The sequence below is a fragment of the Haemorhous mexicanus genome, chromosome 10, assembly GCF_027477595.1.
Source record: "Haemorhous mexicanus isolate bHaeMex1 chromosome 10, bHaeMex1.pri, whole genome shotgun sequence".
Taxonomy (NCBI): Eukaryota; Metazoa; Chordata; class Aves; order Passeriformes; family Fringillidae; genus Haemorhous; species Haemorhous mexicanus.
Window position 1 is genome coordinate 8208246 of NC_082350.1, and position 16676 is coordinate 8224921.

A 16676-nucleotide genomic window follows, 5' to 3' on the forward strand; every position below is an offset into this window, starting at 1 on the left:
ATCCCCTTCTATCTCATTCGCCATGCTATTCACCAACAAACAAAACCACTCACTTCTAGGTAATAAAAAACAAACACTGCATTGTCCTTGTCTGACTTGGGCAAAATAAAGGAGCACTTCTTACACCTTAAAGATTAAAAACTGTCACAGCATTTCATGTGCCAAAGATGAACATTAGTGTCATTTAGGTATAAAGCTAAAGTCACTTATATTTTATACACCATATAATATATCTCTATGTATCAGATTATTAGCAAGCATTAAATGGAAAACAAATCCTATTCCTTATCCTGTTATCACACCTTTATCAGTCCATTCCAGATTGCCCGTACTCACATTCTACAGACTGGCTGTAACATTTGACAGGACTTAGGAACTTCAACAATTAAATTGTCAGAATTCATCTGTAAAGTGCCCATGGCCTACTAAAAAAAGTGATCATTTGTTTTTGTGCAGGAAAGGCAGATAAGAGATAACAGGCAGCAACAGATAAAGTGCTGCCAATCCAAGTTTTCATTTTCCCAGCACAAGTCCATGACCCTAACTCAGCTCAGTTGCCTTTAATTACCCCTTATTAATGATCCCAAACCACAGAATATTCAAAATCAAGCAACAAATATTTGTAGCTGCTAAAATACACCAAAGTTACACTGCAGATATAAAAAGAATTATTTCTACAGAGGTGAAAATACATGAGAACTATGAAAAATCTGCTCGCTCTATGACTTTTTAGTGGCAGAGCAAACTTCCCATAGACTGGTATATGAGCAAAGGAGGACTGAGTGTTACATGTAATTTACACAAATCACTGCAGGCACATTTCTGAAAGACAAAAATAATTAAAATATACAAAGCTGTAGCAGAGTGGTAAAAAAAACTGATTAGGAAGAATTAAACCAGGAGTCAGTACAAACACTGTTTAAAGCTTACAGAGCAACAAGTTACTGTTTTGAAAGGTTACATTTTTCATTTCATAAATTTTCAACTGAAAAAGCAGGCATGGAGGTTTTCTAGAGAAGACTGTTCACACACACTGTTTTTTATCACTTAGTGCAGTTTCATGCATGTATTCTCCAGAGAGCCTGTTTAATGACAGGCCAAGGCAGATAACCACTAAAAAGACATCATTCAATTACTGAGCATGTTCTGTTTTGTTGGGGGTTTTTTCCCATATTTATTGTCACCTCTCATTTGCAGATATGACTGTAGGATAAAGCTAAAAAGTTACAGATCCTTACCTGCCACACCAGCTGAAATCATGTGTACCTGGGTAGAATCTGGATTGAAAATACTGTTCAACTTTTCCTTGCAATTTGAGTAAGCAGCAAAATATATTGCTCTAAAATTAGAACAAAATCCAAGTTATATTATGTTTTACATTTCAAAATTCTCAACAAGCAGCACCATTAACTTCACTGACTGAAGATTATCTTAGGCTACAACTCCCTTCCCCAGTAAAGAACTACTTAAGGATTAACTCTTGCAAAGCAGTGGGACTACTCTGGGAATGGAAATAAAGAATCTAAACATGACACTTGACTTTTTTTTTTTTTCCACACAATAGCTCCAGTTACCAATTAGTGAGGGGAAGGACAGATAGCTTGAAATATGGCAGTGATTTTTGTGACACTAGGAAGTTCAGCCAGGTAAGAAAAACACTGAAAAAGTTTTAGTATTCTTCAACATAAATAACAGAACAAACTTTCTCTAATGGACCTAAACTCAATTCAGCAGCAAGACAATCTGAACAGAACTACCAAGTATGTAGCTTCTTAAAAGAAACAAACAACATTCTTATCACTAGAGCATTTAACATTTAAATGTTGATAACTTGATGTTATAAATATTTATACTTTAAATGCTAAAACAGCTGTGAAGCTGTGATTCACATTTTGTTTCCAGACTTCTGTATTTATAATAGACACTGATTTTTGTCTCTCAACACACCATGACAAATGCTGCAAGCTTGTGCTACACAAGTCTGTGAGCTGGTATCCAAACAAACTAAGCTAGGCAAAGTCAGAAACCCAATTCAATATATTACAAAAAATGGTTGTGTTCACTCATTAAAGCTAAAAAACTTATTTTAAGCACATATAAACCTCACAGTTCAGGTTGTAACTCAAGTGTTTTAAATCTACAGATACCCCTCTGCAAGAAAAAAAAAATGAATGTGCCACTTTTCTCAAGCAGAACATTAACCTCATTAGCTGTGTTAACATGTTTTTCTTTATTACAAAGAAGATAAAGTGCTTGCTTTATGGGTGTAATTTCTAAAATGGAACCTGAACTCAGTTAAGTACACTGGATGTGTTATGAAATATGCTTCTCTACAGCTTATTTAAACAAAGAGCTGATGTTAAATCCACTTAGCTAATGCTTAATTGAAATGAAGTACTGGCTGAAGACAGAACCAGCCAGAGGGAAATGAAGATGTGCTTATAAATAAGGTTTACACACTACATCTAGCAGACATTTTAGCAAGCTAAGTATTTCACCTAGGGGAAGAATCAAAGGGAAACAGAAGATTTAACATATAATTAATTGAAAAGGAATATTTTTTTTTCCAACTGAGGAAACTCTTCATGGAGGATAGTCACTTTTGCAATGGATCCCATTCCTGGGTAAAAATTGCTATTTAAGTGATATCATTATTGAAGATTTGGTAGAACAGACTGATCTACTGGCTCTCCAGACTAGGAAGTGCTGATATCCCATAAGTGTCAAGAACAAAAATGCTACTGGGTTTACTTCAGCTTTTCCAAAGGGCGGTGCTAAGTTAGTGATCAGAAAGCACCTCTGATATTCCTAAATCCTTTAAAAAATTGCTAAAATAAAGATAACCTGATTCTTTCATTAAGTATTTTTCTTATTTATGCAGAGGATCTAAAGAACATTACCTCATCAGAGCTAAAGTTCAGTTTAGTAGTATTTTTCAGAAACATCCAACTATTTCAAACCAGCAAAATTAAGATAAGCTCCAACTGAGTGCGCAGGAGATAGGAATGTTTTCTCTTCAAACAAAACAAATAAACAAAAGCAGGGCACTAAGTAAAGGAAAGAATAAAACTTTTGTGGAATATATTCCCTCTACATAAACGCTCTTCTCTTAAACAGAGAAGAATAAAAAAGGAGCCAGGAAACAACTTCCAGTATCCTCATCCAGGCCTAAGGAATATATTACTTTTACACAGCTTTGTTTTATACTCTTTCCATGTATTCTCCTATATTTGGACTGAACTTCAGCTGACAGCTCTATGTAAGGATACATTCAAACTCTGGCAAAATGTGCTCTCTCTCTGCCTGCCAGCACCAGCTGAGGAACTGGAGCATTTGTGCTGATGCAGAGCAACAGACAAGAACACCACCAGTGCCAACTAGATCAGATTTACATCCTTGGCCCTGCACTGCCCCAGTACCCCTTGGAGCCCAGTCCACTGCTCGATCTGCTTTCCCTGGGACAGCTGGGAAGTCTCTCCTCCTACCCAGTGTCTCACCCTTTTTATAGTTTCAGAACAGGCTTCCTCCTGCAAGGGAGCACCAGGCTGTGCTTCACCAGAACTCAGGAAGGAAGACCCAGTGTTTTGAGGCTACAATCACATTAATTGCTTCCTGAAAATGATGGCTTAACTGAAATCTAAGTCTACCTTTGAATTTTCCAAGATCCAAACTTGCAGTTTACATGTGCAAGTCCTTAAAAATTTTTATTTTTAACTGGACACAACTCTGCATAAGGGATAGCACACAACAGTAAATACTATCACAATAGCACACAGGATAGGAAATGCTGAGACAGCTGGAGCTCTGGAGTACATAAATGGCTCAGTTCCTCGGGCAAAAAGTTACCCCAGGAACCAAAGGTTACTTGCTGCTAATTAAGTATTTACAGCTGCAGATGCAAGACTTATTTCAAATACACATTAAAGCCCTTAATGTATTTCATTTATTGTGCATGTTTGTATTTACCTGGAAGGAGCAACGCCAACTAAATTAGGACCCAGCCCTCTGAACAGAGAACGAGGGCCTTCATTTTGCAAGATCATCCTAGAAAACAAGAAGACAATTACTGTAACACAGAGCAAAATTAAGGAATGCACTAACCACCAAAACTACATAATGTGAAAAACTTTCATAGTAACTGGCAATAATACAGTGCAGATCACAAAGCAAATCAGTAATTTCCTAGAATCATTATAAAAAAAATCCATTACTGCTCAGAATACCATGAAAAGCATAAACTAAATCCAGAAATAAGACTCGAGATCTCAATACAGATTTAACTTATATGTAGGAACACACACATGTATAGAGTTGTCTGTTAGGAAGTTAAAGAAAGTGTCCTTGAATCAGGGAGAAAATACTAAGCATGGAAATGTTCCCATTCATGTAGGTTGTAGATGGCTCAGGAGCAAGAATACCTAATTCTACACTACATTCCTTTCACCACCCCTCAGCTCCCAAGGTTTGTGAACTTTGAGTGGGAGGGCAACCTTGTACATTTGTGGAATTTACAGGAAAGCATGGTACAAGCAGAGGGCTGGTACTTCAAATAAGGCATTATTAGTCCTTTAGTTTTACAATATGGATCACACATAGTTGGGGATTTTAGCAAGAGCTGAAGACCTCTGCAGCAAGGTAGCCTGGCACAGTAAGAGACTATGCATGAATATTCAGTTCTAGTGAAATCAGTCTGCCCCACAATCTAGATGCTAATCACATTGGTATTTTAAAAAGCATGGTAGGACATGGGAGGAGAAACAAGGACTACCTGCATCCCATTACTGGAAATTGCTCTAGCAATTACTTTAGAACCAGATTTAAAGTTAAGAATTAACTACATCCCCAGATGCTATAAAAGAGAACCCTGTGCTTACTGATTTAGAAACAATAGTAAATGCGCACAAATAGTTTTGTATATTTCTTCTTCAAAGAGCCATGCAGGTTAATGACAAGTCAATTACTCAATAAAACCTTGTAAAAATGGCTGTTTTGTTTGGAATTTACTATCAGAACAAACGAGTGAAAGCAATCTATAGCACTAAAAGAGATTCCAAGCCTATTCTGACTTCCTGATTTCAATGGTGCTGATTCACCATTGCTCTGCTGCTAAGTCAAACTAAAAGTTTACCTTTGCTTCCACTAAGCAAAAATAAACCAGTGGCTCTGCAGTTACCACTGCTATTTAGGAATACTGACATTTAATGTGTTCAGCAACATCCCAACTTTTTGTCCATAACAATCAGCTATCATGTCACTATGTGGGCAGCATCACTCCACAGCAGTAATTGGAATACTGAACACACAGTCAAAGACACCTTGGAAATACAAATTATTTGGACCTGTCTGTCATCATGAAAGCATTTTTATGTCTTGCAATGCTGAACCCAATTAACATGATCTGTATGCACTTAAACCACTACTACCACATCATGTGTTACACATGTATGTGTATACACATATTGCTAGACATGTATTCAAAACAACAGGAATCTCAGTGTCTTCAAAACTTAGGAATGAAGTGTACCAGATCTGTTTGCTTCTTTTGGATCTACAGTCCCAGAATTTGACAGGGCAGCAAAAAGCTAAAGAGAGGTTGCAACAGACAGGATTATAATGGAGGTAGTTACTGATGCTGTTTTGCATTCAGACACCAGCTGGAGGAGTGCCAGAGGCTGCACTGAAAATAAGACACAAACTTCTTGCATTAAAGAGCAGATCCCAGGGCCTGCACTTGTTTATTGAAAGCAGTTAAGGGCAAACCCATGGTTGGAAGAGCAGGAAAGTGCTCCATATAGCCTCAACTGACTTTCTTAGGTCACATGGAGAGCCTGCACTGGGAGGCTGGTGAGATGTCCAGTAGCAAGACCTCAGGTTTAAACTGTGCAACATGTATTATGAGAAAATGTAATATGACATGCAACACAGATATTTGAGAAAAAAAGAATTGGCTTTTGTTGCCAGACAATAGAGTCACCTGTTTTTCTGAGTTTGTTTCCTGACAGAGATGCCTTTCAAGTCACCTCCACTGATGCTTAAGATACAGAAGTGATTCTACAGCAGTCAGTTCACTGAAATTCTGACATAATTTGTCTGAATCACTCTGCTTTTAGACTGAGCACTGCATCGAATTGGTATGACACAATCAAAGTCTGACAGCTATGAGTCAAAAAATACCTAATCACAGTAAGGGCATGACAGTGACAAAGGAATCCAGTTTTACTTGCCCACTAAACAGCTCTAACCTTAACCAAGAGTAATTATGTCCTGGTATGTACTTTTATTATCACAGTCCATTGCCATGTCATTTGGAATTTTTTCATATTTACTGTATTTAAAGAACTTGAAACCCATGCTCTGGCTACTTCAACATACAAACTCAAGCATGAAGGACATCCAAAAAATTGGAAACACAGTTAAAAGGCAAAATATGGAAAATCATCTCCTGGTAGCATCATGACAGACATGAAATCTTTTAGACAGATTTTGATCTCCTCCCTCCCCAAAATGAACCCAAACCCTTGTGCCAGGTACACTCACCTCAGACAGTGGAGAGGTCCCGGAGAAACTCGGGTTACTCGGTTGACAGTAGCACCATTCAGAGTGTTGAGATGAACTTCAGAGATGTAGAGAGTCACAGAGGAGGACTGCAGGCGTGTTTTTACAACTTCCAGTGGACATGTCAGAATTGCACCAACAGTACCTCCACATCTGCAAAGATAAACAGGATCGAGCTTTTAAGAGAAAAAGAAACTGAAGGATACATTCACATAGAATTGACATTACAGTCAACACAGTCCCACTGCAAAAAATGAAGAACCAATGGGAACATGTGTGACAGTGACAGTAATGTGCCCTTGAAGGCAAGCAAACTGCTAAGTCAGTCTGCAAACCCCACAACTTGAAGTGAAAATTTAAACAGACAAAACGTAGTGAAGGTGCATAGTACACACTGTTCAAATCAGTTCTGGAAAGCAGCTCAGTAGCTTCAATGTTTAACTTCTTATGATAAATTTGACCTTTTTCTTTAATGTTTAATGTGCTCCTGACCACAAAAAAGGTGCCAAAAATCCTTAAGGGCAAAAAAGATTTATGCAATATGCACACTGGACTATGTGTAAAAACTGGCAAAGTCTGTGGTGTTGCAATTTAGTAACATCTTCAAAAGCCTGACTGTATTTTGGTGATTGTCCAAATGCTTCCCAAGCTCTGCCCACTTCAGCAAGGCTGACCAGGAACTGTAGAGTAGAAATTGCAAAGCCGAGAGCTCAGGTGGCTGACCAGGTGAAGACTTACCTGGTTTGCTTTAGTCTCTTGTTCCTGAGAGTAAACCAAGGCAAGCCATGCACAACTTGTGCTGACAGCAGTTCCTGCCCTTCTGCTCAACCACAGTGCAGCCAGAGCACTCTGCCCTGCTCTGCTCACAGCCTTCCAGGGCTTCTTCAGAACTCAGTTATTAATATCTACAGTCCTAGCTCTGCAGCCTTGGAGAGAAAAATAGCAAACCCACAAATTCTGAGTTCCAAGACAGTCTCTGGAACCTTTTCAGAGATCAGTAGTCTTAACATTGCTAAACATCCTTCTTAAAACCATGGCCAGGACACTACCTATCTCCTTTAAAAAAGGAACAAACAAACAATCCAACCCAAAGAAGCAAACCTAGATTTCAGTTCAAGTATTAATGCTAACTACAGCTCAGTCTGAAATCCACTAACACATAAATACAATTTGTAGTAAAGTCAAAGGGCCCATATTTGCTTCCCCTAATAAATATATATAATAACATATACGTAACAGGAAGTGCTTGATTCTGACAAGATAGTTATCAGCTATTTTTTTTTCTAAGGCAAGAAGCACAAACACCCCCAAACCCTTTAATAAGCTGTAAGCCTGTTCAAGTAATTTTAATTTTTTTTCCAAAATGAAAAGAAGAGTTCAGTCCAAATGAGGAATAATAGCTAAGATTCAAGATATCCTATACACTTTCATAGGAGGGTAGTCTGATTACTCTTCTACCACAGAGAATACCAAAAATACAGCACTGCATCCTACAAACCTAATCTGTTTGTATGAAGAGAACTGAGAGTAGAGCTGCCAAGTAGAAGTTTGATGTTCACTTAACACTCCATTTAAACCCAGTGACCTAGAGGTATCCTATTACTAAGCTTAAAGGGATCCTGCCTGTCCCTAGCTCCAACATTAGACTGCAATCTTTTCTCTTTCAAGGTTTAATTGAGGTAAGATATTGAGTTTCTTTGCCACTCTGGAAAAAACTTATCACAGGAAGATGAAAGACAGTCTTTCAGTGTGTGCTGCACACATGCAGTTCCAGCCTGACACAGACATTAGAGCAGCCTGCTCGGAATGAGCAATTCACTTCTAACAGTAAGCTACAAATAGACTTATTTTAAAATTAAAAGTTGCAGGAAGAGGGTAGATATGCTAATATTTATTCTAGCCAAGGATGGGAACAGTAAGAGCCTGTAACACGAAGAACATGAACAGCACATGAGAAGTACACATAGGTCAGCTCCCAAAACAATCTGACCTGAAGCTACTGAAGCCCTAAAGCTCTGAGACAGAAAGCTGTCTGTGTTTCCTGCAGTTCAAGCCAGACCCCATTCCATGGTAACATGCCTCTGCAGGCAATGAAGGAAGTTGGCTTTAGAGCTTACTTCCTTTCCTGCAACCCCCCATTTCTGTTCTCCTTGAGCTTACTCTCTTGAAAACTTTCCTGCATTTGTTTTGACAGGTTACACAAGAACTTGCTTTCAAACAACAGTTATCACAAGAGAAAGCACAAGGTATGATTTATATTAATGAGATAAATGCCATGGAAGTAGGGAAGAAATGAGGACAAAAAAACTTGACCTGCATTCTTGAACAAGGCTTGGAGTTCAGAGCCCTTACCTAACCCCCCCCCCCCCCCCCCCCCCAGCTACAACAGAGCAGAAACATTTTCTAAAGTTGAAGATTAACACTGACCTGGAGCTCATGCCCTGCATGCTCCCCTGCACCACACCCAAATCACAAGGGATGCCTGACTGCAGCAATTCTACCAGCCACTCAGGGTGGATGGTCAGACACCCTTCACTCAGCAGTGGATTATGGGGGAGGGGGGCTGATACACAGCTACTCTGTGCAGCAGGCACAGGGCAGTGACAGCCAGCAAATACAACAGCAGCCAGCACATCTTTAGGACGCTCACATGCATCCTAAAGAAGCAGCAGATTCACCTGCCTCCCTTTAAGAGCCTTTTCCTGCACCACATTCTGCCATTCAAGTAATTTCAGAAAATCAGCACCCATGGCAGTTTCTTGCTTTTGTGTTTCTTTGATTAGGCTTTTCTTAATTTAAGACAGCTTCACTGAACCCAAGAATATTTTCAATGTTTTCCACTAACTATTGACAGTTTGAATTAAACTACTTCTCTGTCCCCAATCTTCAAGATCTCAAATTTCTTCTTACAGCTGAAGAAAGCTAAGAAGTTTTACAGTGCTGTGTGGTTCTGTAACGTGAGTCTTGGCAAAATCCCCAAATTCTACTTCTGTCAAAGTAACACATCACATTCCCAGCCCTCAAAAAGCCCCACATAACAGAGACAACATCTGAAACTGAAGGAGTGAAAGAAATGTTTTGATATGTTGAGGAACCAGAACTTTCTCAATGGTCAAAAGATCCACTAAGTTTGAATTACAAAGGCATAATCCAGTAACTTCCCTGACTTGTCTATTTCACTTGACCTTTAAGATAAACACCTCAAGGCTTGACAAAAATCTGTTTATGAAAAACTGTCAATAAACAGAGCTTGTGGGTAAACAAAGAAGAGAAACAATTAAAAATATGCACTCTGTACAAATAAGTAACTTCTAAGAAGCATAGCAGCTGTTCTGTTACAGCATCAAGGACAGTGTATTTTACTTAGAAATGTATTTTCAGCCTTGCTTATTTAACACACTACTGGGAATACCACCGCAGACAGCTACATTTTTGTGCTCCAGTCCTGGCAGGTCATTAACAGCAAGCCACTAGCTCCAGCCTACAACAAGTGCTCTGTAAATTGCCAGCAGATTGCTGCCACCTTTCCTGCTCCCCTCCTCACTGGTTCAAATTAAGGGGAATACTTTTAGTTTGTGGTTTAAAACAAATTAGGAACTAGAACAGTTCAGAAAAACATTTTTTTAGCAGTTTGAAAAATATGAGATTTCATCTCAATTATGCAGGTGGGATTTTGTATATTACTTCAGAAATTTCTACTACCTAAAACCACTCTAGGCTTGAGTTTCTCCAGTCATGCATGCACCAGGCCCCAACAAGTGTGACTTGTAGGAACATTTACTAATGTGTAACTTTTTCTCCAGGATTGGATGAATTTCACCTGCTTGAGTAAGGAGGTGAACAAACACACTCCTGCTGACACAGTATAAATGGGAAGGGAAAAATGGCAAGACCTGACACACTTGTATGTCTGAATGCTTACTGCAGTTTCCAGTGAATGCTCTTCAAAAGACCACTTGCTCATCTTACCTATCCTAAATGTGGTATTTGCCTCTAATCAGTGTTTATTACAAGCCTTCTTCAGCTTTACCACATGAGTATAAAAAATCTTGCAAAGCTGACTTTCAGCAAAAATACCTTGACCATTAGAATCCACCTGTAGGCCCCAAGGAATTTGCAAGGCAGAAAAGCCTTTCAGAGATCAGTAGGTAAATCCACAAAAATAAACACATCAGTTAAAAAAGGAAGACTAAAATCCCACTATTAATACACTCAAGCTAGAGAATTAAAATTTCAACTTGAGCCTTCTTGTACAATTTAAGAGACGTCACGTTCCGTGGAACAAGACACATGGACATCACAAGATGCAGTTATCATCTGCAGGATCACAACAAACCTAAAACAAAAACAATAAAACTAAGAACAGCTGTCTACTTGACATTTCTTGGACTAAAGAATCTAGGAGGATGGTAATATCCTAAAAGAAACCTCAACTATCCACAACACATTTAATGTTTCCCAACTGGAGATTTAGAAGACCATCATCTCTCTGGTTTAACAGAAACAAATCTGGAACTATTGGGCTTTAAATTCTGCTAACTGTTCAACAGGTATAGCTCTGACAACCAATTTCTTCAGACACACCTCCATTATTTGTGTGACACTCCAAGGAAAAAAATATACACATGCTTCAAAAACCCAAACCTGTTTGGCACTCATATCCCAGGTTCTCCTTCCAGACATGGCTACCCAAGAAAGTTTTCTCTTATTATTGCAAGGTTAAGGTATCTGCTAAGGAGTCACTGCCCTTGTCCAGAGCAGCTAAGTGTCTTCTATTGGTACCTTGCAGCCCTGCAAGTACCAACAGAGACAGCTGCAGCATGGATGAGAGTCTCAAATTCAGCCACTGGACTGACTAAAAGTGCTCTAAAGCAGACTCATATCCCAAATGCCAGTGTAACTTGACTTGGAACTAGTGCACATTTTTTAATTCCTTGGGATAATGATGCATTTTATGAGAACAAAAGCCATGGCTGTCTAGTGCTAGTTTCAGATTCACCTTTCACAGTATGTTTGTAACTACAGCCTCAAAGACTTAAAGATAAACCTTGACCCTGTTATCTTGGGTCTACATTAATTCATGTATTTTACCAGCTACTTATCTTTCCCATATGAAATGGAAGTTCTATGCAAACACTGGCTGTCAAATGAAACAGCACGTAAAGTGAGCTCAAAATTCTGTCCAAAAAAAAAAAATATCCAAGCCACTTACAAACAGAACAGAACTTTTTCTCTCTTCATCAGTTACTGCAAATTCAGGTCCCAAGTCTACCAGCAGTTTCATGCACATGTCTTACAACCAGAGTAACTTTCACATCAAAGCTGCAGCTTTGGATATTACATTTATATTATCAGCCTTCAGAGAGTATAGAAGGGCTTTAGCAAGTACAGCTTTCAGAAACATAATCCTGAATTTTCAGGGTTTTCCTGGTGTAATACTGTTCAACTGGAGTACTAGCAGCCACAAACCCTTAATCACTCTACTCACCGATCATGTTTCGTTGCTGAAACTTAGAAAGTGTAAGTTAAGCTCACATTAATACACTAAAATACTAAACAAACTTGTGGTGTGTAATGAAGAGTGTAAAAATAAAATCCCCTAATGTGCTGCCACAGAGAAACTTACAAGTGAAAACAGGAAAAACATCACCAAGGGGATCAAGCATCACTGGGTTCCATTATCCAAAACAAACATGAACATGAACAGTGTAGCTTTTATTAAGAGACTAGGTAAATCAATATTTACTTGCATTAAGTAAAAACAGCTCAAAGCATCTAGAATGAAATGTGAGAAAAATACCAGTGGCACAGTTTCTCAAGTACTGACAGCAATTTTCATGCAATTTAGTAACCCCATGGAGCAAATCCCAAGCTTTAAACAAACACTGTCTTATTTCACACAAAAATGTATCTGAAAATAAAGATAACCTCAAGTTTGGGCAGAAAGGCACTAACCCCCTTCTCACTTGCTCTGAAATACACCCAGGGTTATGGCACTAATGTGTTTTAGGGCAGAGAGGAATTCAGTGCTTGGCAACTCAGTTATGGCTCAAGTGACTCTTTCCTGAAACGGTGTAAAAAAGCCCCCATCATCACAAAACCTGCTACACATTATTAACAAACTTCTGAAATCAGAAAAGCCCAAGGGTCTCTTACCTTTCATTCATACATTTCAGCAGTGTCTGATCTTGCTGAGAATTCAAACACTTATGTTAAATACATTTTCTGTACCTTAACCATTTTAGCCTCTGTAGGGATTTGCTGAGAACCTCTGTCAGAGTATGATTACAATTACAGACCAATTTGAGACAGTTCTATAATCAAGATAACTAAAGAAGCTCCTCCTTATACTTCCTCACACACTAAATTAGAAAACAGCCAAATTTCTGCAGTAAACACCAAGAGTGAAGAAAAGAAGCAAACCTGAGACTATCTAAGTGTGAAGTTAGAAAAGCAGCTGTCCACCTCCTAACCCAAAGCCCTCCTTTTGCTGAGGAAACAACACTCACACAAGTTCACTGCTCTGATGGAAGTTTGTATGATACACAATTACTGTCATAAGCTTTCTGGAAATGAAGTATAAATAATGAAAACCCGAACACTATTTTTGTAGCCAACACCTGAATTTTCACTGTATGGTTGCAAGGCAATACATCCAAAACTTATTAATCTTTTCCATAAAGCAAAACATTAAGGTTGTCTACTACTTTTGAAAATGAGTTTAACAACTAATAAACAGCCATAACTTACTACTTGAACTAAAAATGTTCATCTACATCCCACATTTCAATCACATGACTTTTTAATTTAATAATGAAAAATGTTCAACTGCATCCTTGGTTTAGAATAAGAGCACCTGAGTTTATACTACCAACATAATGTCTACAGTGCTAACAGCTGCTGTTTGACTAAGTGGGAGGAAAAGAGAAGATACACAAGGCCTTACAGCCTAGGCAGCTTGCTAGCATATCCCAGGATAGTCTCACTTATGCTACTAAACCAGCAATGTCATCTGTCAAAGTTTCATTACAGAAAGCAGGAACTGAAGAATGAACTTGAACATCAGGGGAGGGGGGAAGAGAAAAAAAAAACAAACCACCAGCAGATTGAGATAATCATGTTGTTTCCATAGAGGCTCTGGTGCAACTTAAAGGCAAACAAAGCTACAAAGCTTCCTTTCTCTAAGTTTCACTGAAGATTAAAGATCACTCAGGTGATCTGCAGTGCACCATGCTTGCAAAGTCATGAGATGACCCCAAAAAACTCTTCACCTGCCAAATGTGACCAAATACACAGTGTTAGCTTGGCTGAACTAGCTTGGCTACAGGAAACATGTGGCTCACACTCAGCCTTTTCCTCACAGCATAACCCCTGACCCAGCTGGCCAGCACCTACCCATCGACCAGACTGCTCTGCAGTAAATAGGAATGAGCAAGCTGAGCCGAGCAATCCTCATCTGCTCTCAAGTTTCAGGTTTACAAACCTGTTTCTGACATAATGCACAATTCTGCTCAGTAATCTCCCCTGTGCAGAGCTGTCAAGCTGAAGGGCTACAATCAGGCACCACTCACAGAATCCTTAGGGCTGGAAGGGACCTCTGCAGGTCATATTGTCTAATGTCCCTGTCAACATAGGGTCACCCAGAGCAGGTAACACAGGATCATGTCCAGGTGGGTTTGCAATGTATCCAGAGAGGAAAGCCCCAGAGCCTCCCTGGGCAGCTGTTCTAGTGCTCTGCCACCCTCAATATAAATAAGTTCTTCCTCTTGTGTTTTCATTTATGGCCTCTGTTCATTGTCTTGTCGCTGGGCACCACTGAAAAAAGTCTGGCACCATTCTCCTGGAACCTTTTTGAGATATTCATATGCATTAATGAGATCCTTTCTCAGTCTCTTCTCCAGACTTGACCAGAAAACAGACCCAGCTTCCCCAGTCTGCTCTCATAACACAGATGCTTCAGACCTCTCATCGTATTTGTAGCCCTCTACTGGACCGTCTGCACAGCTCCTGATCTTTCTTGAGGTCCTGCTATTGCTTTTCTGAATGCTTAGAAGGATGCCAAGTCTGCAGAAAACAGTACCCACTACTACATCTTGAGCCTCCTGCTGCATAACCACTCTCCTCTTTAACAGGGTGCAAGAAATCAAGGGGATGAAAAAGCCCCTACACAGGCACTGGATCAGGTGTTCAATATTTCAAAGTGTGCCAGAAGCAGAGAAAATACTGACACGTATCCAAGTCACTCAGACTTGCTCAGAATCAACCACTGTTATTCCACCTCAAACACCTCAGTCCAGAAACAGTAAACTCATTTTTGTCTGTGAGGAGCACAAAGGGAAATCACAGCTTCAAGCTCTCTCATGGGATGCAAGGTGTGTCCTCTATTACTTCTGTACAGTCATGCTCACTACCCAAACACACTACCACAATCAAGGACCCCAGGCTTTCCCTTTTAGTCTGGGTGCGCTTCCCACCCTACCCCTGGAAGGACCACAGGCTTCAGAAATACAGCCCATACATTTTGAAACTTCTTTAATAGCTGTAAAGGTACAAAAGTTACCTCAAACCTAAGCAAGGCTACATCTTTATTTCAGAGTACACTTTCCCCTCCCATTTTTTCTGCCGTTGTGGCTGGAAAGCTGCGTGCGCCAAAGCCCCATAGGGAAGCACAGCACACACTGGAGCGATAAAACGCATGGCATGGATGCAGCGGCCCCTGGGCCGAGCATGCCCAGCGGGGCACTGCCAGCCCGCGAGGCCGCCAGGCCAGTCCTGGCAGCCGCTCCCTACAGCGGGGAGCTCACGCACGGCGGGCCCAGCGTGCTTCTGCACGAAAACGCCAAACCAGGGACAAACCCGGCAGTTGCGATCAGAGAGAGGGGCAGGTTTTAGGGGAAGCCTCCACCCCCGCCTCCCCAAGGGCCCGCGTTCCACCCGTGACACAACGCAACACCCGGGGCCGGGCCCGACCGCGAGCAGCGGGCCCGGAAAGGCCTCAGGGCACGGGGCGGGAAGCAGAGCGCGGCCCGCTCTCTCCTCCCCGCGGCCCCTCGGGCACGGAGGAGCGGGGCAGCCCCCGCAGCCCTACCGAGATGTGCCCAGGCAGCCGTTCCAGGCCGCCGCCGCCGCCGCCACCTCCAGGCCAGGCCAGCCAACGGCGGGCACAGGAGCGGGGCCAGACCCGTAGCCCAGGGAGGAGAACAGAAAAGCGCAGGAGCAGCTCCGGGGGCTTCACCTACCCGCCAGCAAAGAGATGCACCAGGGTGTCTCTTTGGCTCATCCTCGTCGCCTGCACCCGGGCAGGAGGAACGAGGTGTCGGGCGCTTCCGCCCCACACTCACGGCGCCGCTCCCGGCAGGGCTCAGCATAAATACGGGCGGGCCGGCTCCGCCTCCCGCTGCCGGCGCGGCTCCTCAGGCACACGGTCCGTGAGAGTAGCGGGGCTGGGCCGGGCCGGGCCCGCCCCGCCCCTCGCCGCTGCAGCACGGAAAGAGCGTGGCTATGAATATGCATATATGAATATGCATGATCCCGCAAACAGAGGCTGCTATTGGCTGTGGCAGCGTGACATCAGCGCAGGCATCGGGCCCGCCTCGTGAATATGCAACGAACGTCCTCGCCCCCGATTAAACAGAGGCCGCCGTTGGCTGCCGCATCTGACGTCACGCGCGCGGTGCCTCATAAGGTCGGGCCAGCGGGGAGGGGGGAAACCTCCGTGAGGTGGCGGCGCCGCGTGTGGGCCGCGCTTGTGGCGGGCACTGTCCCTGGTGTTCGAGTGCTCTGGGATGACCCTGCCTGAGCAGGGACGTGGGACCAGATGCGCACTGTGGTCCTTTCCAACCTGATTCCTGTTACAGCCGCTGGGGCTGGGAAGGTGACAACCAGCAAGTGCCGAAATAGTGGGGAAAGGGGTATGAAAAACAGCCCCAGTGCCCTCAGCACCCCAAACCAGCAGCATTAGGAAGGTGTGTGGTGGCCTTAGTTTTTGTTTCCTCTTACTCTTGAATTCTGGGTCATTGCCTCAGCTACCGAAGCAATTCCGTCTCCCCGAAGAGGCCCCCAAACACTGCTCTTGGGTGTTTCTGAAGGGGATATCCTGGCTCACGGAGTGGCTTTAATCT

At 41.7% G+C, this 16676-nt stretch overlaps 1 protein-coding gene across 1 annotated transcript in view; it reads right to left on the reverse strand.

Annotated features, from left to right (window-relative positions):
* Nucleotides 1-15951, reverse strand: part of SLC25A36 (solute carrier family 25 member 36) — a 28221-nt gene extending 12270 nt beyond the window's left edge. Inside the window, exons 1-4 of the mRNA XM_059855251.1 lie at nucleotides 15795-15951; nucleotides 6538-6708; nucleotides 3967-4044; nucleotides 1239-1339 (exon numbers count right to left, since the gene is read on the reverse strand). Coding sequence (XP_059711234.1) covers nucleotides 1239-1339; nucleotides 3967-4044; nucleotides 6538-6708; nucleotides 15795-15835 — 391 coding nt within the window. The 5' untranslated portion in view covers nucleotides 15836-15951. The remainder of the gene's footprint in view (nucleotides 1-1238; nucleotides 1340-3966; nucleotides 4045-6537; nucleotides 6709-15794) is intronic.
* Between the last annotated feature and the right edge of the window lie 725 nt (nucleotides 15952-16676).